Source organism: Hippopotamus amphibius, chromosome 8 (genome assembly GCF_030028045.1).
Source record: "Hippopotamus amphibius kiboko isolate mHipAmp2 chromosome 8, mHipAmp2.hap2, whole genome shotgun sequence".
Classification (NCBI taxonomy): domain Eukaryota; kingdom Metazoa; phylum Chordata; class Mammalia; order Artiodactyla; family Hippopotamidae; genus Hippopotamus; species Hippopotamus amphibius.
In genome coordinates this window covers 38384088-38411442 of record NC_080193.1, presented here as the reverse complement: position 1 = coordinate 38411442, position 27355 = coordinate 38384088, and the positions used below count along the sequence as shown (strand labels likewise).

Sequence of the window (27355 nt, the reverse complement as noted above, 5' to 3'; positions counted from 1 at the left end):
AGGGGTTTTCTCTCAGCCTTGGAGGTAACTCTTACTCTCCCTGAAAACCAAAACCAAGGAATGGTTTTGACCAGACTATGCATTATACAAGATATGAACCATCCAGCCCAAAATAGTCACCCAGAAATTGAAAAAAAAGTATAGATCCATAGGTCTGGGATCACAGAATCCCAGGAAAAGCAAAGTTGGTGGCTCATATAAAAATCACCTTAAACAAGGCTCATGACTTCCTTGCCAAGCATCAATACCCTCCCTGTCCAGCAAACTCTCTGTTTCTCTGCTCTTTTGCTTCCCATGAAGTCATGTCTCCTTTAACCACACCCACCCTGAGAGTCCTCCTTTTTGTTTACATCTGCACAGCTCCAGCTTACAAACACCCACCATCAGACACCACGAATGCCACTGCTAAAGTTACTAACTCATCTGACTGTTGGATCTGCCCCCGCAGCTTAACCCCCACAGAGGACCTATATCTTTTAGGACTCCCTGCCTCCTTGGGGGACATGATGGGGTTAACAGCTGGGTTCTCATTTACCAGCCTGTGCGGTAAGGAAGGAAGGACTGGGGCAGGAACCAACTGGAGGCCAAAGTCTCTGGAACAGACACTCTCCTCCAAATCAGAGGGTAGGGTATTTCAGCTGTTAGACAAAGATTTTAGCCTCTGTTTTATTGGCATTAACATCCAGGGACAAAAATTAGGAGGGCTTAATGAAACATACTACAATCACACTCTAATTTTTAGTAATCACAGTTAGGTGGCAGACACCAACCAGACTGTCAATATCCAATATGTGGGAAGCATCACTATCTGGTGGAAGAACCTAGTGACTGGAATAAATAAAACTGAAACTCACAATAAAAACATAATTATAGTTAACAATACACAAGAGAAGACCAACATAGGGATTAGACCATATTCCAGAGTGATGTTCAATATAACTAAGAACTATACTCAGATATACTCCAAGTTCTCTCTATCACACCTGCGGTATCAAAACCTGAGGTGCCAAGGGGGCAGGGGTGGGGGGCAGGACATGGCTTCAAAAAACTTCAGCTTCAATGATGACGCGTCAGGGATCTCAACCCCTCCCACCTGAAGGTGGGGACCATGAACACCCACTGGACAAGGTTGCTTCCTCCTTCTACTCCCCACTCTCCAACTCCACCACTGTGAACAACCCCAAGACCCCTCTCTCTCACAGATAAGCGAGGAGATCTGGGCCCACAGGTAGGGACAGTGCCCATGCTTGGCTTGAAGCAGTTACAGAAAACAGGCCATCTACTCTTGACCCTTAAAATATATTAAGGGTTCAGACTCCTTAAGGGGGGAATGTTACAGCAGACAGGTAACTGGATATGAACAGAGAAAGGGAAGCATAGGCCGGGCGGCAGGAAACCATGCATCTTGCAACAGCAGGGGTCCTTGTGCAGACACAAAAACAGGAACTTCCAGACTGACAGGAAACCACACTTTTTGGTCTTGGGGTGATGTATCCTGGAGGCAGACAAAGAAAGGTGGGAAAAGGGGGGAATCTCTGGCATCCAAATGTAACCTCTTGCTCATTACAATAAGATTTGCCTTGCAAATAAGAAGTTCCCATCATGCAACAAGGCCATGCCACTTCTGATCAAGACTACATAAGGACAAAAGTCCTCCTCCCATTGGGAACTTGGACTTGGGATGAAAATCATGGAATGTGACCCCAAATCCCAACCTCCACAATGAATATTCCACTCCTTTATTTCTATGTTCCACATAACCTGCTTGCTAAGAAAACTCAGGGCAGCTACTCACTTGAGCCTGCTTGCTCTTCCCTTGAGAAGGTTCTATCGCTTCTTTCTTTTTCTTTCCTTTTTTTATAAATTCATTTATTTACTTATTTATTTATGGCTGCATAAGTCTTTGTTGCTGCACACAGGCTTTCCCTGTTTGTGGGGAATGGGGGTTACTCTTTGTTGTGGTGCGCGGGCTTCTCATTGCAGTGACTTCTCTTGTTGTGGAGCATGGGCTCTAGGCGCACGGGCTTCAGTAGTTGTGGCACATGGGCTTAATAGTTGTGGCTTGTGGACTCTAGAGTGCAGGATCAGTAGTTGTGGCACACGGGTTTAGTTGCTCTGTGGCATGTGGGATCTTCCTGGACCAGGGCTCGAACCCATGTCCCCTGCATTGGCAAGCGGATTCTTAATCATGGCACAATCAGGGAAGTCCGAGAGGGTACTATCACTTAAATAAATTCTCACTTTGCTTTGCTGACCTCCCTGTCTCCTTTTTGAATTCTTTCTGCAAGGAGACAAGAATCCACCGTCTGGGAACAAAAAGAAATAAGGCACCTGGCATGACAAATGATTCCAAGTGTGAACTCACACCTCATGTGACCGCAAAGCATCCTTGAAGTCAGGAAAGCCTGGATAAAGGAGCTTAACCTAACATAAGTTCATGTGCCTGAAGCACAGTGAGGCCAAACGAACCAAAACATTAGAGCTTAGAGCGAAAGAAAGGCTTATTGCAGGGTCAGCAAGGAGAACAGGTGGCTTGTGGTCAAAAATCCCAAACTCTTGATGGTTGGGGGGAGGAGTTTTTAATAGGTGAAATTTGGGGCCAGAGCTGCAGGGTGTGTGACTTTCTTGTGATTGATTGGTGGTAAGGTAAGAGGGCAGAGCTCTGGGAATCTTGTGCTCAGCCTGAAGTTACCAACTTCCACCTGGGTGGGGACCTCAGTTCCTGCAGAAAAGCTCAGAGGTATTGTTATACATATTCCCTGAGGAGGCACTAGGACCCTGCTGTAATTGCTGCACTTTAGTTTGCTTGTTCTTCCTCTGTTTCTGCATTCCCTTACTTCCCTGATTAGTAACTGTTTGAATGTGCCATTTGGAGCTCATGGAAGGTGTAGGAAACTGAAGCCTTTATCCCGCAAATAAGACACTGGGACACACAGAAAGTCTTTTGTGTCCAAGAAGGCCTCACAGGGTCCTGCTTGGTTTTACTAGAATCAGTTCTGTGTCTCTGGTCAAAGCTGATGCATCTTTTTTGATTTTCATCCATGGCCAACTGCAGTCCCAGTTTTAACAATCACACCCAAAGTGGACATCAGTCCTGAATTTTCCTCCTTTAAGAAATATAAAAATGGGGTCCCTTTAAATATAGGGATTGCAATCTTCCTGGGCTCTGGCCTAGGTTACAGCCACCTCCAAAGTAGTTTCCACAATTCATCATCATCACAGTCATTACCACTAAACTATCGAGCACTGACTGTGAGACACAGTGCAAAGATCTCTGTAGGAATTATTTCATTTAATTTTAACAGCAACAGTGGATGGAGGGGCTGATGGGAAAACAAGCTTCGAGAATGCCCACTAAATCTAAGACACTGGATCTAAACTAAGTCCTGTATAAAACCCAGGTCTGGATTTTGGGGGTTTCTGCTTCACTGAATATCAGTATACATTGCAGTATACATCAAAGGCTAAATCTAGAGCTGAAAATAATCACAGAACTGACCCAGTTAGCATTTTTTTTTTTTTTTTAGAAAATAATGCTAGTAAATTTGCTGTTTTCTCTTCCACTCTCTTAATGCTCTCTCTCTCTCTCTCTCTCTGTGTGTGTGTGTGTGTGTATGTGTGTGTTTAGGTAGAAAATGCTTTCTAACAGGTAGTTAAAATTTGATAAGACCTATTATGAAAACACTAGACTTAGTGACTGTCATAAACCCTTTTATTGACAACAAGCATAAGCTGGAATCATCATCTTCTGGGGAATAATTGGAAACTCTCTGGTTGCATCTGTCCAACTGTGTATATTTTGAATGTCACTTGAATTCTCTTTTCTTTTTTTAATAAAAAAAAATTATGTTGTGTGGCTCATAAATAGTTGAAGAGCCACAGATAGAGACAGCTTGGAAGTATAAACAGAACATTTCATTTAAAGGAAACATTCAATAAAAATATTTAGTTGGTCTTATGTAGTTTATCAGGCAGTGCCAAGACATTTCCAAGTGAACATCTTTTTGAGTTGTGAGATTACAATCAGCATCTGGAAATAATAAACTTCTGTGACCTGTTCCCATCTTCTTTCTTGTGTTTTAAAGCTTGGGGGAAATTCCCACACCTGAGTGTTTAAAAATGCCTGATCTTTCAAGTTGTATATATCAAGTATCAAAACTACGGAGAGATTTCCCAAACAAACAAACAAAAAAAAGATTTTTCATACACCAAGCTCAAGTTTTGTAGCCAGATAGAACTGAAATGGACTCTACCACTCTGTTTGCTAATCACTTGTTTTGTCACCTTGAACAAATGATCTCCCTGCAAACTCATTATGATAATAGATAGATAGATATTATGCTTAATATATAATGTATATTATATACAGACCTACATACATATGTATGTGTGTGTATATATATCACGTTACATATAAATTTGAATTGTGCATATATGCCAGAGACAATGTTACAAACCTCTCTTCTCTACATTAACACCATCTATTTCAAATGAATTTCCCTATTTTGAATAAATGAATTCATGTCAAGAAAAAAAAATAATTGCTATCAGTTTAATTCCTATTCCCTCCAGAAATACTGGCATTTTAAAAATGACAAAAATAAAAACACTGATGCTTAGGAATGCCAGTGGGGAAGATTTGGGGCAAGTCCTGGTAAGCAAATGTGTATTTTGCCCATGCCAAAATTAACTCTATCTCCCAAGTCCAGTTGCAGAAGGCAATAAAGAGGCCAGAGGTAATTGCAGTAGCTATTGCTTTAGGCTCCTTAATAGCTGGGGGCAGATGGATGGTGGGTTTGGATGACAGGAGATTGAGTGGAGATGAATGAAAATGAAATATGCAGGTATTTACCAAATACACAATCGTAATATGTCCTAAATGATTGTGCCCCAAGGCTGGAAATACACTATTTGTGTTGATTTGTTTCTCTTCTCTCCCTGCACTGACTATCTCATAATAGGGTTGCTTCACAATTCTCTATAATAGAACTTAGACTATAAAACAGTATCACACTCACTCTTTGGCTTTTTTAATGCTCACCACAGTTCTGGGAAGACAATAATTGCATCTTCATTTGAATTATAATGGGTAAAATAAAAAGTGAATGAAGGGAAAAACAAAGGAAAGGGATGGAAAAAGAAAATCGTATCTCTTAAGAGCCTACTCATGGAAAATCCTAGATGTGTTAAGATCATAGCTCATTTACTCTACACAATAACTCCATGGGGTAGGACCACTTTCCCTCCTTTTTATCTTTTTTCTTTTTTAATAAATGAAAAAAGTGAACCTCAGGGAGTTTAGACAGCCTGTGCAATGTCACATGCAGAAAGATGGTCTGTGGTCATGCTGGGATTTAAAGCAACCTTTAATTGCCTTCAAAATTAACTAATATGTAATGCCTTAACCATAGGCGCATGACTGACTTCGTTTGTGCTCTTACCAGGACATCAAACATGTTTGCTGCATCATAACTGCACCATGACCAGTCACCAAGCAAATGAACCTCCTCATAAACCTTGAGATCCTTTGCTTCAGAATTCTGCTCTCCCCACTTCCAGCTCCTAGGACAGGGCTATGTTATAAAGCAAAGAAGAATTTTCTGGGATCTCTTTAGGATTTGCATTATTATTATTACTTTTATTATTATTATTACTCTTTTATTTTGTAGTGTAGATGTCATCTTAATCTTGTGTTTCTGAAGAGGAACAAAATGCTTGACTTGATTTTTTTTTTTTTTTTTTAGTGAAAACTTTTATATTTAGAATTAGCCAGCTGGACTCAGTTTAGATGATCCCAATTTTGTTGGCAACATCCAAAGTGTCATAATGGGGGGCCAGTCAAACATATGCCTTCTTCTCTCCATCAGGCCTGATCAGGGTGTTCACCTTAGCCACGTCTACGTCATAGAGCTTCTTCACAGCCTGTTTAATTTGGTGCTTGTTGGCCTTGACATCCACAATGAACACCAGTGTGTTGTTGTCTTCTATTTTCTTCATGGCTGACTCAGTGGTGAGCGGGAACTTGATGATGGCGTAGCGGTCAAGCTTGTTTCTCCTAGGGGCGCTCTTCCGAGGATATTTGGGTTGCCTCCTGAGCCGCAGTGTTTTGGGCCATCGGAAGGTGGGTGACGTCCGGATCTTCTTTTTTTTGTGGCTGTGGACGCCTTTCAAAACTGCTTTCTTGGCCTTCAAAGCCTTTGCTTTGGCTTCAGCTTTGGGAGGGGCAGGAGCTTCCTTCTTCGCCTTTGGCGCCATCTTCGTGAAAAAAAAAAAGCTTGACTTGATTTAAACTCTCATCGCACCAATGAAGCCCCTGGATGATGAATTTTGTGAATTTTGAAGCTAAAGAAACATGTTTCTTTCCAGACACAGTGAAATTAATGCCTACCTTTTTGAAATAGAAGATATAACATACTTGAATATAATTACTCAATACTTTTTTTTAAGATCTTTATTGGCATGTAATTCCTTTACACTGTTGTGCCGGTTTTCGCTGTACAACAAAGTGATGAGCTGTATTTATACACAAATCCCCGTATTCCCTCCCTCTTGAGCCTCCCTCCCACCCTCCCTATCCCATCCCTCTAGGTCATCACCCATCATCAAGTTGACCTCCCTGTGTTATGCAGCAGCTTCCCACCAGGCATCTATTTTACATTTGATAGTGTATATTTGTTAATGCTACTCTCTCACTGGGTCCCATCTTCCCTTCCTTCCCCCTCCCCCCATGCCCTCAAGTCTGTTCTCTACATCTACGTCTTTATTCTTGCCCTGCCACTGGGTTCATCGTACCATTTTATTTTTAGATTCCATATATATGTGTTAGTATACGGTATTTGTTTTTCCCTTTCTTGCTTACTTCACTCTGTATGACAGACTCTAGGTCCATCCACCTCTCTACAAATAACTCAATTTCACCCCTTTTATGCAATACTTTTATTTCAATAATGTGAATGCTTACATGGTAAAAATCTCTTTTTTGAAGAGAAGCATACAAAAAGAAAAAAAAAGTATTTAGTCAACTTCAGATTGGACAGCTTGGGAACTGATTTTTAATGAAATATATAAGATAAAAAGGAATACACATTCTATTTGGTTTGTTCTCTACTTCTCTCCTCCAAGGACACCTTTCAGTGCTTGTTCACAAACAGCTGCCAGCATCTGTCTTCAGAGATGATAAAGGAAAAATAAAAAGACAATAAAATGTATCTATTGCATCCCTGAGGAAGCACATTTTTAATTTCTTTTCACTTACTCTACTTAATTTGACAGTTGGAACTTTTGTCTCATTTGGTCCCCAGAACTCAGTGGTATACATCCCTCAGTGAGCTTAATTTTATTACAGATATTATCCAAATGCTTTTTAATCATCCAAGATCATGATGAGCACCAGACAGGCAATGTTATTTAACAGAGACACTTAACAGTGAATTAAATGAAGATAGTGTTGATTAATAAAGTGGTTTGAGCTTCCTGCTGCAGTCTCATTCTGTTTACATGTTATTTCTGAGATGAGACTACCATGGCTCGAATCTTGAGATGCAAGCCTTCTCTGATTATGTGGTAAAATTGCATCAATTGTGACTTATCACAATATGTGTGATAATTCCCATCATGCCTGGGATTGAGTTCAATTTGGTGTTAATATCACATGAAAGGAAATGGTGATAAACAATGCCAGGGTGGAAATTTCTTTTTCAAATTACAAAGAATCTCTAATTCCAGGCTTATTTGGGAAAGGAGTGGTCATAGTGAAAGGACTTTGATCAAATCATCAGTCTTTTCAAATTTTCACATAGAAATCTGTCAACAAAGCCATCTTGAATATACTAGTTTCTTAGTTGCCAATGGAAGATATTTATGCTTGAAAACTATTGGTCTACATTTCAATACTCACTACTACCAGTTAAAGTATGACTGGAATACATATGCAAATAAGTTAGAAAATAATTTGAAAGTAAAAAAAAAATGCAAAGTCCAAAATAAGGAAAAGTCCAAAATAAGGAAAAATAAGACACTTTTGTTGGTTGTTGTATATAATTTACTATCTTTGTGAGTATACACATTAAACAAATTAAGAATAAAAGAAAGATAACCAAAGTTTTTTGTTTGTTTGTTTATTTTTGGTCATAATCATGCTTACTAAAAGAATTGAATATGACAAAAATGCATTTATTCATGCTTTCCTCTGTCAATAAAAGAAAAATCCCATTTCATGATTTTCTAATTTTGTCTTTTGCTTAAGTGCTAAATACTAAAACTTGAATTAAGAGAGAAAAAGGAGTAGGCAAGCAGAACTTATGAGTAAATGACTGTGAGAATATGGGACTTTGAAGAAGACCTGCATTCTGCAGCCATCAATTCAATAAATAAGAAATAAACATAGCAGCTTTTTCATAGTGTTTGGATTCTTTTCTGGCCCTCTTCTTAGTCAATATCAACCTTGATATGGCTGAGGAACAAATCAATATACAATATAGGGACAAGGACAGCCTCATTCCTTGGACATCCATAAAAAATGAGTTTCACCAAAATAACAACTATCAAAGTAAACAATTCTACTAAGTTTGTCATGGACACAACACTCATATTATGCTAAAGCCTCTTTTATTTGAATAATCAGGCTGCATTCATAGCCTCAAATGCAAACCTCGGTTAGTACCTATCACTCTATATTAAGATTTTCTATGTTCTTCACTATTTCCTCTTCTAGAATGTAAACTACATGAAAGTAGGAACTGAGTCTATCATTCAAATAATTTCAAGTCAGAGAAAAGCTAGGATGAGCCTTGGTTATTATCACAAATTTTAGAATTATTGCTGTCTTTGTCAGTGTTTTTCTTCTAACTATGAACTAGCATACGATCAGTGCCAGATGATTTGGGGGAAAGAGCTCAAGAAAAAAATCAAATCATTTCACCAACCAGAAATAATCTTTGCTAATATTTTGGGGTATTGTTCTAGGTATATATTTGTCCCTATTGGTCTCTTATCAACTGTGATTTCACAGGCCAAATTTCACAAATACTTTTATCAGCATCCATCTGTAATTATTAATTACAATTTTCTCCTCCATATTATTAAATCTTTATTTCTCAGCTATGTCCTTTCCAACACATTGAAATGTGTAAATTTCCAATCTTTAAAATGCAGTCTGGACTTCCCTGGTGACTCAGTGGTTAAGAATCCACCTGCCAAGGCAGGGGACATGGGTTCGAGCCCTGGTCCGGGAAGATTCCACATGCCACAGAGCAACTAAGCCTGTATGCCACAACTACTGAGCCTTCACTCTAGAGCCTGCAAACCACTGCTACTGAGCCCGAGTTCCGCAACTGCTGAAGCCCACATGCCTAGAGCCCATGCACTGCAACAAGAGAAGCCACTGCAATGAGAAGCCCATACACCACAATGAAGAGTACTTTATAGCATGAACAGTGAATCTTAAAGTAAGCAAAATTTAAAATATATATCTCTAGGAGTTCAGAGGACTCCAGGACAGAATGCAGACTTTAACAAAACATTCTAGCAATATTAGAGATGTTTAAAACAATCTCACTGAAGGGGTGGTGGAAAAAGTGCTTACCTGAGTAACTAGAGATGAATGGAGTCTGTAAGCCTAAAAGCAAATATAGCACAGGGAACTCTGCTCAATATTCTGTAATAACCTAATTGGGAAAAGAATTTGAAAAAGAATAGATGCATGTATATGTATAACTGAATCACTTTGTTGTACACCTGAAACTAACACAACGTTGTTAATCAACTATACTGCAATATAAAATAAAAAGTAAACAAACAAAACAGAAAAACAATAGCAAATAAAATTAGACACAGCTGCTTAACTGTGTTGATGAAGGCATGTGTCTTGAAGGTAGAGGCCAATAATTCTGGTACCTCTCTACCATATACTGGAATTGAGCAATTAGGTAAATGGATGCTGGATGGAGGGAGACGGGCTTCTCACTTTTGGAACTGAAGCTTACAGATAAGTGAGCGGAAGAGGCTAGAATGATACATATGGTAATGGATTAGTGTTAGAAATATCGTATGAACTTTTTTTTTCTTTTTTCAGCTGAACATCTACATTTTAATTTTTAATTTTTTAAATATTTAACGTCTGCTCTGTTGAGGGTAAGTTATCTTTTTTTTCTGTCTATTTTTTTAATTGAAGTATAGTTGATTTACAATCGTGTTGGTTTTGGGTATATAGCAAAGTGATTTGGGTATATATTTTTATAGATATAGGTATAGATATAGACATAGATATACACACACATATACATATATGTATTCTTGTTCAGATTCTTTTCCCTTATGGGTTATTACAAAATATTAAGTATAGTTCCCTGTGCTATACAGTAGGTCCTTGTTGGTTATCTTGTTTTACATATAGTAGTTTGTATCTGTTAATCCCAAACTCCAAATTTATCTCTCCCCACCCCTTTACACTTTGGAAACCATAAGTTTGTTTTCTATTTTTTCATTTCAGCATTTTAATTATTGATTATGTAAATATATATATATATATATACACACACATATACTGGGGGCTTCCCTGGTGGTGCAGAGCTTAAGAATCCACCTGCCAGTGCATGGGTTTGAGTCCTGGTCCTGGAAGATCCCACATGCCATGGAGCAACTAAGCCCATGCACCACAACTACTGAGCCTGTGCTCTGTAGCCCACAAGCCACAACTATTGAGCCCGTGTGTGCGGCATACTGAAGCCCACACACCTAGACCCCATGCTCTGCAACAAGAGAAGCCACTGCACTAAGAAGCCCAGTGCACCGCATCAAGGAGTAGCCCTCGCTGGCCACAACTAGAGAAAGCTCATGCGCAGCAATGAAGACCCAACACAGACAATAAAATAAAAAATAAATAAAAAAATAAATTAAACTATATATATATATATACATATACATGTACTTATAGATATGATCACATAGATGAGGTAGGACACACAAACACATATTTCTTTGTTCTGTCAGCTGTGAGGACCTAGAATCAATGATATGTGAATTGCAATAAGCATGCTAGCACCCAGATCTTGGCTTCTCATACCATTCTCCAATGAAAACAACCAAGGCTCTTTGGGGAAATGCCTGGTTCTAGGACTGAGGCAGGAAATATGTAAGATGATCATGGAGCATCTCACAGTAACTGGCAGAAAGTAAAGCAGTGGTGGAAAGGGAAAAAACAAAAAACAAAAACAAAAGCTAGGTTGATGGGAGTATGTCAAAGTCCATAAGAGTTAACCAAGGCCAAAGCCGGTACAATTTGAACAATATAATGAGTAATGTTTTATTGTATCAGAGCCCAAAGTACAAAATAAATACATGAATGCATACTGATAAATGTTTAAATGCACAAATAGAAGAGTAGAGACATAACCCTCAGTCTCTGAGTATGCCCTGTACATAGTGACTTCCTTCCAGAGTACAGGGTTAAAAGGGAGAAAACAAGTGCTTTGCAGGAGACATAACCCTCAGTCTCTGAGTATGCCCTGTACATAGTGACTTCCTTCCAGAGTTCAGAGTTAAAAGGGAGAAAACAAGTGCTTTGCAGGACTTGACAAATACTCCCTCCATCATGTGATAAAGGTCAGCTACAACAGTCATAAATCATGTAGATGATACCCTTGATATGATGTGAGGAAAATGGCACTTCTCACCTGTGAGCTTCCTCTCTGAAATCCAGAATCCCAGCCTAATTATGAGAAAAACATCAAACAAACCCCAATTCAGTCTCATCCTACAAAACACCTGACAAGCATGACTTAAAACTGTCAAGCTCATCAAAAACAAGGAAAATTGAAGAAACTGTTACAACCAAGATGAGCTTAAGGAGACATGACAACTAGATGTTAAAATGGTATCCAGTAGACCTAGAGTCTGTCATACAGAGTGAAGTAAGCCAGAAAGAGAAAAACAAATACTGTATGTTAACTCATATACATGGAATCTAAAAAAAAAAAAAAAAAAAATGGTACTGATGAACCCAGTGACAGGGCAAGAATGAGGATGCAGATGCAGAGAATGGACTGGAGGACATGGGGTTGGGGGGGGGCAGGGGGTGAAGGGGAAGCTGGGACGAAGTGAGAGAGTAGCATAGACACATATACACTACCAACTGTAAAATAGATGGCTAGTGGGAAGCTGTTGCGTAATATAGGGAGATCAACTAGATGATGGGTGACGCCTTAGAGGGCCGGGACGGGGAGGGTGGGAAGGAGTCACAGGAGGGAGGGGATATGGGAATATATGTATAAATACAGCTGATTCACTTCGGTGTACCTCAAAAGCTGGTACAAGTATGTAAAGCGATTATATTCCAATAAAGAGTTTAAAAAAAAGAAATGGAATCCAGGATGGGAAAAAAAAGGGCTTTAGATAAAGACTAACAAAATCTGAATAAACTCTGGACTTAAGTCAATAATTTTGTATCAATATTGATTCATTAATTGTAGTAACATCTTACTCTTTGAAGTTGTTAATAAATAGGAGAAACTGGATGTGGTGTATATTTGAATGCTCTATAACATCTTTGCAATTTTCTTATAAATCTAAAACTGTGCCAAGATAAGTGTGTATTGAAAATATCTGAAATTTTTATGACAAATTATGTTTTCCTTTGTCAAACCTAGGACTGACTTTTGCTACAGCCCCTTCCCTAAACCTCATTAACTCCATTATCTAATAGGCCATACTGTATATGATATTGGTGGCCTTTTTTTTTTTCTAATACATATTAGCAATATATTAAAACCATTTCAACATGCCAATAAATATTCCTTTGCACACAATTTTAACAATCTCATAATATGCATATACTGTAATTTATTTAACAGTTCTGTGCTATTCGAAATGTAGGGAATTTTTTTCAAATTGTCATTAAGAAAGTGTATTTATGATTTAAATGTCTGTGCACACCTATGATTTTTTCTTATAATAAATACAAAAATATAATTACTAAGTCAGTGTGTACACAGTTCAGATTTTTGATTCATGTTTTCTAAATGCCACTAGATATAACATTTAGTTTCCAGTTTCAGTTAAATTCTGACATCATCTTTGCATTAAGAGAGTATTTCACTTTTTTTTTATTTTCTATTTTTTTATTTTTTTAAAAAATTATTTATTTACTGGCTGCATTGGGTCTTCATTGCTGCACACCGGCATTCTCTAGTTGCATTGAGCAGGGACTACACTTCATTGCAGTGCGTGGGCTTCTCATTGCAGTGGCTTCCCTTGTTGTGGAGCACGGGCTCTAGGTAGTGGGCTCAGTAGTTGTGGCGCACAGGCTTAGTTGCTCTGTGGCATGTGGGATCTTCCTGGACCAGAGCTCGAACCCATGTCCCCTGCATTGGCAGGTGGATTCTTAACCACTGCACCACAAGGGAAGCCCCTGTTTCACTTTATTTTTATTTGTATGATTATCAATGAGATTGAAAATGATTCAAATATGTTTATTGGACAATTACACTACTCTTTTATGAATGATTTGCTTACATCTTCTGTCCAGGTTTTAGAGGTCTTCCTTTTCCTACTACTTCTTGAGTTGTTTATGTTACAAAGTTCTTATTTTCGTTATAAAAATACTTTTTAAAAATCTGCTTTTGTGACACTAGTTTTATCCCAGGCTAGCAGGAACTGAGAAAAATAGGATTTTTACATAATTAAAATGAATATTCTAGGATGGATTTTTTATCTGATGGGTGGTCAAAGTAACAGGCGTAGTGTATGGCTCTTGTTATTTTTTTGCTTTCATAAGTCATTTACTTTTCAGAGCGGATTTCAGCTGTCTTATGTCAGCTGTTCTGATATGTAGCCCTCAGCCATAACAATCAGATCCTTTACTCAGAGAAAATGTCATTTATGCTGTGCTGTCAGGATGAATTAAGAAACACTTATCAAATACTATCATAAGGGTTGTTAACTGTCTAGGTATGGTAAGCATAACAATTTTTGTTTATTTTCATTATCAGACTATTTTTTATTAGAGAATATTCAACATTATAACTTTCTCAGAATTATTTTCTTAATTTGTGTTTTTTTTTAATTTCTAAAGATGGATTTAAAAAATAGGAAAATACCAAGATTTAAACCTACCACTAAACCTTAAAAGGCAAGTCACTACTAACTGACCTTTTTCCAAAGCACATGTTTGGTTTTTTTTTTTTTTGGTGGGGGGGATCTTGGTGAATTATAAAATTATTAACAAAGAACATTTAAATATGTTGCCAAACTGAGTACAGTTCTCAAATATTTTCTTGTTTTCTCCATGACATATCTACCATTTTAAAAGTGTGCTCTTTTAACTTAAAGTGTATTTACTATGTTCATTTGGTAAATGAGAAACTTAAATATTTCATTTTTGTTTAATGTTCATTAAAGCATCTCTCAAGACAGCATCACATGGAGAATTTCACAGACATTTATACATCTTGGATTAGTAATAAAAAGTCCTGCAAATACTTTCCATTTACTATCCTTTACTTGATAAACACTTCACTATTTCTCAAGATGCTGCTAAGCATATTTTGCTTTATTGAAGATAATATGCATTAGACCAAGCACATTTTATTCTATCTTGTTCTTGATTTGAATTCTCAATGCAAGTTTTCATTTGAAGAGTTAAAAACCTTAATTATCACATTATGATATCATAAAAAGTGACGTGATTTTTATATAACACTTGATTCTGCCTTTTCAAAATATAGAAGAATATTCCAATAAATACAAATTTTCAAAAGAATGGTGTAAGATTTAGGAATATTATTAAAGTTTTTTCCAAAACTTTATTTTAAAATAGCTGAATAAAAGATATAATTACAATGAGAAAATAATTCCACTGATTCTTGTCAAAGGCAATAGACAATGAACTATTTTTTTCATTTGTAAAAAGAGGATAATAACTTGCTGTCCCAAAATAATTAGCTCAAAATTTCTGTGCCCATCATAAGAAACTGCAGAGATTAAAAACACTCTGAAAAGCAAAAAGTGATGTATTAATTTGGAAAATATAACTAATCGATGAAAAATTCTTATGTTTGCACAATTTCTGTAGCATTGTGTATATTTTCACAGTTTTACAAATGGCAAGTTGGGTGGAAAAGATACTTGGCCTAATAAATTGGAAATCCAAACATTAATTATATTTAATATTTTTGAGAAGCTATTGCCTGGCAATAGCGTGAGTTGTTGTAGGGCAGCCCATCTAGCCACACAAGATCTTAACCATTGCATTGTTTAACACAATAGTATGCAAACCACTGTTTTGTTTTTATTTATTTTATTCTTTATTTTTCTGGCTGTGCCACACAGCATGCAGGATTTTAGTTCCTCAACCAGGAATCGAACCCATTCCTCCTGCAGTGGAAGCACAGAGTCCTAACTGCTGGACTGTGAGGGAGTTCCCAAACCACTATTTTAGATAATCAGTAAAAGATTGTACAGAAAACTACTCATCAGGTGACCTATTGCTATTTAATATCTCCCAATCATGAATAACTGGTTCTACTTGATTCCAAGTTGCATGGGACCTGCAGCCGGGCTAGTCTGCTTGAAGTGGGTCTGACCAAGTCCAAGAGAGGACAATGAACTTGATAACCACCATTTAGACAGATCTTAATGTCTGCCACTGAAGCCACGGATGTCCTAACTATCAACTTAAAAAAAAAGCACAATGTGAGAGTTGTGGCTTAAGCTTTATTTGGAGCAAAATGAGGACTATAGCCTGGGAGACAGCATTCCAGATAGCTCTAAGAAACTGTTCCAAAGAGGTAGCAGGGAAGGTCAGCATACATATGATTTTGATGAATGGGGAGTACATGCAATCAAGTACATATTTTCTGCAAAAGATTTCTGCTAGTCTCATGAAGGTTACTGCTAGTCACAAGGAGCAGTCATCACCATGAAGGATTTTAGTGCTTTTCTAGATAGGAGGACATACAAGAATTGGGCTTGTAAAATCAGCTCCTGAAAATATCTAACTATCTGAAGACCTGTACTGCCATTTTTTCCCAGAGCACAGAGGGCCTTATTTCTGCTCTCCACCCTGAGCTGCTTTCAGGGGGTGTTGAAAGTCAGCAGCTGCTGCAGCACCTGATTTAATACTTGCAGAGGTAGATGGCGAGTGCAATGGCCAGTGCCAAATATAGTTGACATGTCTGTCACCTACAAGTTATAACAGCCAACTTTTCTTACCCTGGTCTCTTTCCAACCTACATTTCTTTCTTTGGAAGAGCTGTGTTACTTTGTTTGTTTTTCTTTCACTGGAGCTGGTGTAATAATCTTCCTTCCAAATAGGAATTTCTTTACTTTCCTTGAAAAGGAATGCAATAGAATTAGGAGATCTCTCTGGTACACCCTGGGCTTGGAATTGAGCCAGATGAGGCAGAATCAAATGCATTAGCCTTGTCTTCCTCATCTTCAAAAAATTATCTCAGTGAATCATGCTCGATCCCTGCCTTCTAGAGCCTAAAATCATAAAAGAGGAAGGAGAAAATGATATGTACTAGTAGGTATACCCCAATGTAGGTTTTAACTACTATAACAATGAATATGCAAAGGGAAATCGAATGGGTAAGGTAAAGACTGTTTAAAATTGAGACAAAATCTTGTGGAAGATTTCTGGTTTGAACTAAAACTTGAATTCCAGTTCAAATGAAACTTAGAACAGCAGAAATGTTAGGGAAAATATCTACTTTCAGTTTTAGCAATGAGAATTTTTTAAAAGCATGACATGATGTCTAATTGGGGCCCACTGCTTATCGCTTACAAAATCAGATTCACAAATATTGACAGAAAGGAAAGTTGTCTTTAATCAGAGTGCTGGCAGTTTGTGGAGATGATGGACTCAGTGTTCCCCAAAAAACACCTCTGAAGATTCTGCTCTGCCATGACAGTTTTAAAGAAAAGGAGGGAAGTAATTTTAGTTAATCATTGAGATCGGGGGTCAGAGTCATTGCCATCCCCCACTGTGTTAAGGCTTGCATGCAGGCTTATGGACTCTGTGTGATCTTTCTTTAGATCCTTGTGATCTATCTTGTTCACACAGATTGTTCAAGAGGTTACTGAAGGGGCAGCTAGGGAAGAGATCTTGTCATCTGTTCATTACTCATTCTTCACTTCTATTTCTTTGATCTATGGACAGAATGGATAAGTTAGGCAAGGTATTGTGTAATTAAAAGATGTAGAAAAGTGTGCTTGGGCCAGAGATGAGTAGAGCATGGGAGTGCCTGTTTAAAAGTCAGTTACAAAATAGCATTTTAAAAATGACAAGAAAAGGGGCTTCCTGCTGAGGGCAGTTTCCTGCAAAGAGCTGCTTACAATGCAACTGTTGATTAAGAAAGATTTCCTCCACATTAGCTAATTAAATGTCAATCAGAATGGAACTGTTTTCTAGGTAGCATTTGAGGATTTTTTTTTTTTCTTTTTTTAGGCAGTGAAAACACTGGGGGCCTTTAGGCATGAGTCTGTCAATTTGAAGACAGGGTTGAAGGAAGATGACTTTGTAACTTTATATAATATGGACAGAAACTCCAAGAGAATGGACACAGGAATGTTTGCTAAACTAAAAGGCAGTGGAGATGGAATAAAAATGTCCTCTGCGCCTTCTGAAGCTCAGAAAGAGGAATGATATGTCTGAATCAAATAATTATATACACATAATAGTGTTATATTTATAAGAAACCTTGCAACAAATCCCCAATTAAACAAACACTCATCTTAACCTCCTAAATTTCCATTTAGAAAATTAGAGCAGAAGGAAAAAAAGCCTTCACTTGCTGCTCTTATCAGCAAAAAGTTTATTACTTATTCTAAGAATACATGACTTTTCAACTATATAGAAACAGATGAAGTTTAAGATGCATAAGATTAGATTGGGAATATAAGAGTTAATGGTATAGATTCAAATATTCAAAATATAATTAGAAAAAAGTTGTCGTGGAGTTACAACAAATGGTAAAGAACTAAAATATTAGAAAAGGTGCCTGAAATTAGTAATGAGGCATCTGAAACCCTAGAACATAGCCTAGACCTTTACACACCTGAATTAATTAACACACATGCATAAGCACTATGTATGAATTTGGATTTGGTCTTTGGGACTGTTATTTCTTTCTTATGGGGGCTTCATGCTGTGTCTTTTTAAATCTGATATGGTTAAAATAATGCCTTTACTTTTAGGGGGTGTTTGTGTACCTGTGTTACCAACGAAAGTTTTCCCTTGTTTTGCCAGCGTTCAGTTTGGTACTGAGAGAAGGTATATAGATTTCTAAATATACTCCTGATATATGTAGCCATTAATATGTTAAAATAATTCTTCCTATCCCAAATGAGAAATGGATATTGGCTCTAAATTCAATGTTAATATGGTGACCATTATATATATATATATATAATATATATAACATTATATATATATAACAATATATAGCAATGAACACACACCTGTGCACCAGTGTAAAGCTTGCCTAAAATACCTGATGCAATTACTAATCAATCACACAACCGTATACACATGCACAAACACATATACATAGTTTTAATAACTTATCTTTTAAAATTAATTAATTAATTTTATTTTTGGCTGCATTGGGTCTTCATTGCTGTGCACGGGCTTTCTCTAGTTGTGGCGTTAGAGGACTACTCTTCATTTCGGTGTGCGGACTTATTGTGGTGGCTTTTTGTGTAGCAGAGCATGGGCTCTAGGTGTGCGGGCTTCACTAGTTGTGGTGCACAGGCTCAGCAGCTGTAGTGCATGGGCTTAGTTGCTCTGCATCATGTGGGATCTTCCCAGCCCCAGGGATCAAACCCATGTCCCCTGCACTGGTAGATGGATTCTTAACCACTGACCACCACAAAAGTCCCTACATGGTTATAAATAATGATTCTATGGTACTAATATTCCATGAGCAATCTTCAAATCCTCACAATCTTTCTGCTTTATCACCATAAATATGAGCATGCAAGAAGACATTGCCTGATCTTGCCACTAGCTCTATCCTCTGAGTAGCTTGGATACATGATTTTCTGAGCTCTGGATTTCCATAAAATTGAATATGATACCCAACATTAATTGATTTTCAATGGAACTTTTTTGCATCATTATGTTTAAGAAGGGCCTGCCATTACAATTTGCTCTTAATTGTCACAGTAACGTCAAATTAAATAGGTTCAGGTGCAAATATGATAATTAATTTCTTTTCAATTACTTAATACCATCACTCAAAGAAATGTAGCCTGTCTGGACCTGATTAGACCTCTGACAGCACCCCGTCTAGGAGAGAACCAGGGTACTTCATTCCAGGCTCTTCATGCGGTCTCCAAATGTTTTCTCATCTCTAACTTTCACAGTCTTCTTATATTTGTTTTACATGTAATGTTCAGGATTTTAAGTTGTACTTAATGGGAAGAATAAGGAAATGTGTATCTACACACCCTTCACGTAAGTAAGCATTCTATTTATTTTGAAAATAATTTGATGTAAGCATCATTTATTATATTTTAAGATTGAAAGACTAACTTTTTTTGGAATTTTAGGAATAAATGATAGTGAGGGTGAGTAGAGAAAACACAAGTTTGGGGACAGTCAATTGCTGCTACAATTTTTGCTCTGCCACTTTCAATCTGTGTAAACTTGACAATTTAATTAACTTTCCTCAAGTTTTAGTTTCCTTATATATAAGATGAAATAAAAATACATACTTTTTAACATTACTTTTAGTATTGCAATAATCCTATGGAAAAGACCTGGCATATAGTATTATTTGCTCATCAAATAATAATTTTAATAATATAAAAACTTGTCATCAAAATTAACAAAGACAACATGCTATTCCTCCCAAATTAGAATGTGCTTCTCTATTTTTTTTTTATATTTTGAATATTCACTTTTTCAGTGTAACATTGGTGATTGTGTGATTTCTGTTGATTCCTTTCTGTCATCACAATATCTAAAGTGATCTTATCCTCTCCTTTTAAAAATACCATGATTCAATCCATCCTTTTAGTGATTCAAAGAAGAATTTAAAAATATAGTTATTATTTTATCCATAGTTTAATTGTATTATAGAATATATGGCCAAATTGAATTTCTTTGAAAAGTTGTAAACTCTTTATAATTTACTTTGAGGTGGAATATTGACTTTCTATAGAATGTGTTCAACAGACAAAAATTCATAACACTGACAAAATCCCAACTTGGAAAAGCAGATTACCAATATTCATGTTAATGTTTTAAACTCTTTGATTAAATGCTTTTAGCAACCCCACTGAATCACTGTTGGGGAAGCTACTAGAGAAGGCTTGCTCAGGCTTCAGAGGCAGAAGCAGGACTCTGACTGACCTGTGTCCTTGCCTGGACTGCGCACCTGCTTGCCCACCTAACAATTGCTGCTAGCAAGTCAAATGGTGCTTATGATAAGAAAGGGAGTAGGTCTTGGAATTTCTTGAGCCCTGGAGATCTTGCCAGTCCTCCAGAGTCTAGAAAATCTTGTGACTCACATGATGAAACTAATGACATTGTTAAAGTGAATACAGAGCTGCATTTTTGTACACTAACTGATGATATCAGTTGCAGCCTGGAATTATAAGCAGGAGTCCACAGAACTCCAATCTGAAGTTTCACCCGTGGAGTGGATGCACCTCCCTGGACTCGTCCCAACTGGATCTCCAGGTCGCTGTCACCTGGGACGTCCCAGTGCTGCTTGGATCTGGATGTAGGTGCTTCCCCAACTCGGTGATGTATGAACCTTTGTCTTTATTATTCTTTCTTAGTATACTCTAATCTTTGTTAATTCAATAAACTCTAAATTCTTATTTAACTGAGTGTAGAGTGGTTATTTTGCCAACAAATCCTGCAAACCTTGAAACCAAAAGTAAGGCTTTCGGCAAAACGATCACCAACTCCTTGAATTAATTATTTAAAACAACATTTTTGGAAAGCTGAAACTATGTCAGAAGGACATATACTTTATAAGGTGATTAAAAATAGATCATTTAGTCTTGGGTGCATATTTTACACAGTAAAATGTGAAGAAAAAATGAATAGACTAACATTTATTTAACATATTCTATACAAGTAAGCTATTATGTGCTTTCCATGTATTTCATATTGCCATCTCATAGAAGAAATAATAAACATTTTAATCAGAGGATTTGGAAGCCTACAAATTCCAAGTAGCTCAAATCTTAGAATTACTTTAAAAATTGCAGCTTGAAATCAGGAAGAGTGATGCCTCCAGTTTTGTTCTTCTTTCTCAAGATTGCTTTTGTTATTCAGGGTCTTTTGTGGTTACATACAAATTTAAGAGTGTTTATTCTATTTCTGTGAAAAATGCCATTAAAATTTTGATAGGAATTGATTGGTAAGGATTCAGTACAAATTAAATATATTGAATTTGTACATTGCTTAGGGTAGTAAGGACATTTTAACAACATTAGTTCTTCAAATCTATGAATAGAGTATCTTCCCATTCACTGTGTCTCCTTCAGTCTTGTTCATCAATGTCTTACGGTTTTCAGTGGCAGGTTTTCACATCTTTGGTTAATTTATTCTTTTTGATTATTTTATTCTTTTTGATGCAATATAAATGGAATTATTTTCTTAATTTCTCTTTCTGATAGCTTGCTGTTAGAGTATACAATTACAACAGATTTTTGTATATTGACTTTGTATCCTGCAACTGTACTCAATTCATTACTTCTTACAATTTTTTGGTGGAGTCTTTCATATTTTCTATATATAATACTGGGTCATCTGCAAATTAAGGCGGTATTATTTTTTTCTTTCTAATTTGGATCTCTTTTCTTTTTCTTTTTTCTTTCTTTCTTTTTTTTTTTTTTTTTTTTTTGCTAATTTCTCTGGCTAAGACTTCCAGTGCTGTGTTGAATACAGTTGATGAAAGTGAGCACCCTTGTCTTTTTCCTAATGTTAGCAGAAAAACTTTCAGGTTTTCACTGTTGTGTATGTTAGCTGTGGGTTTGTCATAAATGACTTTTATTATGTTGTAGTATGTTTCTTCCATACCCAATTTGTTGAGAGTGTTTATCATGAAAGGATGTCAATTGTTGATCTATTGAGATGATCATATGATTTTTATCCTTCTTTTGGTTAATTAGCTGTATCGCATTGCTTGATTTGTAGATGTTGAAACTTCCTTGCATCCCTATAATAAATCTCACTTGATCTAGATATATGATCTGTTGACTGTATTATTGAATTCAGCGTGGTAATATTTTTTGAGGATTGTTGCACCTTTGTTTATCAGGGATATTCACTGTAATTTTCTTTTCTTCTGATGTCTAATCTGGTTTTGTTGGCCTTATAAAATGAGTTTGGAAGAATTTCTTCAATTCTCTTTGTTGGGAGAGTATGAGGAGAATTGATATCGATATTGGTTCCTATTTAAACATTTGGTGGAATTCACCAGTGATGCCTTCTGGTCCTAAACTTCCTTTGGGAGGAACATTGGGAGGCTTTTGATTATTGATTCAATTTCCTTACTAGTTATTAATCTTTAAAGAATTTTTCACTCTTCATGATTCAGTCTTGGTAGGTTCTATGTTTCTAGGAATTTATCCATTTCATCTAGGTTTGTCTAAATTGTTAGTGTACTATCTCTATCTATCTATCTATCATCTATCTATCTATCTATCTATCTATCTATCTATCTATCATCTATCTATCTATCTATCTATCTATCTATCTATCCCATGTCTTCTTTATCCATTCATCTGTTGATGGATGTATAGGTTGTTTCCATATCTTGGCCATTGTGAATAATTCTGCAATGAACACAGGAGTGCAGATATCTCTTCCATATCCTGCCTGTATCTCCTTTAGATAAAAATATAATTATAATTAATTATAAGTGGGATTGCTGTATTATATGGTAGTTATATTTTTAAATTACTGAGAAACTTCCATACTCTTTTCTATAGTGGCTGCACCAGTTTATATCCCCAATGACAGTGCGCAAGGATTTTTGTTATCTCCATATCCTCTTCAATACTCGCTGTTCCTAGTTTTTTGATGACAGTGGTTCTAACGTGTGACATGATATCTCATTGTTATTTTGATTTGCAAGTCCCTGATGATTAGTGATGCTGAGCACCTTTTCATGTATCTATTGTTCATTTGTGTATCTTCTTTAGAATAGTGTCTATTTAGATGTTTGGCCCATTTTTTTCTTGTATTGTTTGTTTGTATTTTACTGTTGACTTGTGTGAGTTCTTTATATATTTTGAATACTAATCCTTTATTAGATAAATGATTTCAAATATTTTCTCCCATTCCATAAGATGCCTTTTCATTTTGCTGATGAAAATCATTTTAGTTTAATGTAATCATGCTTATTATTTTTGCTTTTGTTCCTTTGGCTTTTGGTATAAAATCCAAAACATCATTGCCAAGACAATGTCAAGAAACTTAATACCTACTTTTTTCTTCTAGGAATTGTATGGTTTTAGGTATAAAGCTTAAGTCTTTAGTTGATTTTGGGTTGATTTTTTTTACGGTGTAAGATAGAGGTGCAGTCTCATTCTTTTGTATGTGACTTTCCAGTTTTCTCAACACCACATATTGAACAGACTATCATTTCTCCAATGTGCATTCTTGGCTCCTTTGTCATAAGTTAATTGACCATATATGCCAAAAAATAAAATTATAATTGGAGAAGGAGATAACAACTGATACTACCTAAATTCAAAGGCTCATAAGCGACTAATCACACAACTGTTACTATACAGCAAAGCAAATTAAATAAATTATTGCTACAAAAAACATGAATCAATCTCGCAAACATGGTGTTGAGCAAAAGAAGCCAGAAATAAAAAATTGCATGCTGTATGTTTTCATTTACATAAAAATCAAAAAGAAAAAAATAACCTCTGGGGATAGAAATCAAGATAGTTAACTTTTGCAGAAGTAATGGCTGGGAGGAGGCATTCATGACACTGTTATTCTATTTCTAGATTTGTGAGCTCTTTACCACAGACGCTTCTTTGAGTTTCTTGAAAATGTTTTTCTACTGTTTTCTTGCTTCCCATGATGCTCCTCCAAAATCTTCTACTACATTTCATCCACTCATATGTAACATGTTATGTGTGGGCTTCAGCAGATTTAAAAATATACCTTTACATCTATTCATTCTACTATGGTTGACCAGTCTTGGTCCAGTTTTTAAAGTATATTGTGGACCCCTTTAATATGTAGATCTCCATCCTCCCTCTATTTCCAGAGAGCTTATGTTCATGTTATAATTTGTAATGATAGCTCTACACATCTGTTGTTTGCTATTCTTCTCCAGGACTTTATTTGTGTGTGTGTGTGTGTGTGTGTGTGTGTGTGTGTGCGCGCGCGCCTATTTTCTCTTTTACTTTCTTTTTAACCCTTATTACTCTCTTCACATTTTTGCTTTTACATTTAAAATTTTTTTCTTTTATCCTTTCTGCCTCGACTTGAAATTCCAGTCAAACCTATTCTCTAATACCTTATAATTCAGGCTTCATGTCTCAGATGACTTAGTCTCTTCTTTAATTTTTCTTAGTTCTATCCACTTTTAGTTTACATTCTCCTCCTATTTGTTCATTTCTGTTCTGATTTTTTTAATTTCTAAATTTAGATATTCTGTAATATCTTCAACTAGCTGTCTAATAGCATATAAATCCTACTTTATTAATGTTTTTGGCCATTTTGTGGTTGATATTTGGGGGTAGTATTTTTATCAATGAAAACTTTTGTCCTCATTATGCTTGTCTTTTTCTGTTTGTTTTAATAGGTGTTTGGAATTTTTCTTGGACTAGCAACATCGGATGTGTCTATGAAAATGGGTAAAAATATGAGTTGTTTACTTAGCCAAAATTCATCCTTAGTGTTGGAACTGTGAAGTACAGTTTACTTATTGGATTACTATTTTTTTTTTTTTTTTTTTGAGGAGTGAGGGGGACTTTTGTTTTGTTTTTTATTGTTGTTTTTTGGTTTTGTTCTTTTTTCTTTTTTAATGGATGTAGTCTTTGAAATTTTTATTTTTGTTTTTGTTTTTCAATAGCTTCTTTAATTCATACCACTTGCTTTCTTCTTTCCCTTTCTTGACAAGTCTATAAACACAGCTTTCTCATTTAGTTTGCACCCCTTTCCCCAGAAGCTCTGCCTTCCAGAGGCCCTCATCCATCCCTCAAACTTTCTAATCCTCAGTAGATCATGCTCTGACCCATCAGGTCTCAGAACTGTTTTCAATTATCTTCCCACTCAGAGGACCTTGTGTGAGGTTATCAAGATCAGGGCCACCTCCCAGATCCCACAACACATTCCTTTTTCAACATACTCTCATCTCAACTTTCTTCTGGAAGTGCTCCAGTTTTGGCTCTAGTAATTTTATATTTTTATTTACCCATTTGTAAGAAAATTAAAGTTTGTAGCATTCTACATCTTCTAGTTCTGCTTTTGGTGTGGGTTATATGCTGCTTTATTTTCTGTCCTTTGTATGTTTGTACAGAATGTGTCTGGAAATTTGGATGTAGGTAGCTGACCTGAAGTGAGGTCTATTAACCCCTCTCTAGTATCCTGAGGTCTCATTTCCTCAGAGTGGTTTGAAATGCCCTCCCCATGCTGAGCACTCAGTTTGAGTAAACAATGGAGAATGTGCTTAGGTATCAAAGAAACCCTTTGACATGGACATGTGATACTTGTAATCATTGGTCATCAACTATCTCTACCTGCTTCCTTTTATAGTACAGTTCATATATAGGGCAAAATCTTATACTTAAACACTGAATCTGTAGTCTTATTTTCCATAATACTATGCTCATTAATGATAACTTCATTTCCTCTGAGAATTAATTATTTGATAGCACCATTTTCCTCAAATTGGAGTATCTGAGGATTTTTTACTTAATTAGTCAGAAATAATTGCTAAGTAAATTTTTCTGTATTTGTCACACATATTTGTGTAATTCAGAGTATATTATTGAATTCTGGTCTAAAATTCTGATAAATCAAGTATTAAAAGTGAGGCAATGATCTAGATAATATAAAGACATTTTTAGACATTATGACAAATATTTAAATAAATAATATATAATCTTTAAAAATGCTGTAGAGTATTTTGGTGAATAATTGCTATATTATTCTTATGAGGACACTGAAGCTGAATATTTAATAAGTAATTGATCATGATGACAATTATGTTAAAGATGACTGCTATTCATTCTTTCCTTACAATATATCTACACCTGTTCGATATCGTGCAAACAAGATGTTAATATTCATGAAAAGCCAATTAAGAACACATTATTATTTATGCTTGAAATTTGGAAACTCACTGAGATCAAGGAATTTATCAGAACCACACAGCTAGGAAACAGCAATATTAGCATTTAAGCACAAGTGTCCTGGAATCAAAAGCTTTTGGTCTAAACAGGTGTGTTATCGTCTACTGATTAATGAAAAAAGAAGCTTCAGAATTTAAAAATGCTTTTAATGTGAAATGGGGCTTATCTTAATTTACTGGAGGCAGAATATATTTGTTTTTCTTTTATTGCTATATTCTGTAAACCCATCCTTTGTGCTTTTAAATGGACCTCTTGTTACCTCTGAACTCTTCTTCCAAAGCCAAAAATAAATTGAAACTCCCTTCAAATCTTAATTGCCTCAGATGTTTAATCTACACAATAAGGCCAATAACCTTGACACACTTCACAGTGCTGCAGACAGAGAAAGCAAATAAAAACACACATACAAACACAGTTGTAAAACTCTTGTAAGTAAAATACAACTATATAAATGCAAAGTAACAATAATAATTATAATTGCTCTTGAACGCTAGACTTACAGAATGCAGGTGCTGGCAAATATCTCTCTTTGTGAATTCACATTTATAGCAGAATAGATAATTGTGTTTTCCCTGGTTGGATGTCAACAACCTATTGTATAAGTGGGGAACTAGCTATTTATTACAGTATACATGTTGTTTGAAGGAAACCAACAGAAATGAGTCTCTAAAACCTGCAGACCTTACAGACAACTTCATTTTTCTACTATTGCTTTTATCCTGTCTTTTCTGCTGTAAGATTCAAAGCCATTCCTTTGAAAACACAAGCTCACAAAGACCTAGAGTCACTTCACCTATGTCCACATTCACTCAGGCTCCACACTAGGGGTTCTTCACCTTTCCTAGACTCCCTCACACCCTCTGAGCTTTTGTTTGCCCTTCTCCCTCCTGGAATCCTTTTTTTTTTTTTTTCTTTTTTTTTCTTTTTTTTTTTTTTTTACTCTTTATTGGAATATAATTGCTTTACACTCTTGTACCAGCTTTTGAGGTACACCAAAGTGAATCAGCTGTATTTA

At 36.2% G+C, this 27355-nt stretch overlaps 1 protein-coding gene across 1 annotated transcript; it reads right to left on the bottom strand.

Annotated features, from left to right (window-relative positions):
* Window positions 1-5744: 5744 nt before the first annotated feature.
* Window positions 5745-6264, bottom strand: LOC130858962 (60S ribosomal protein L23a-like). The gene has a single exon (XM_057746145.1). The coding sequence runs from the start codon at window positions 6253-6255 to the stop codon at window positions 5839-5841; it is 417 nt and encodes a 138-aa protein (XP_057602128.1). The 5' UTR covers window positions 6256-6264; the 3' UTR covers window positions 5745-5838.
* Between the last annotated feature and the right edge of the window lie 21091 nt (window positions 6265-27355).

Coding starts and splice junctions, on each gene's coding strand:
- LOC130858962 (XM_057746145.1), bottom strand. CDS start 6,255: ATGGCGCCAAAGGCGAAGAAGGAAGCTCCTGCCCCTCCCAAAGCTGAA.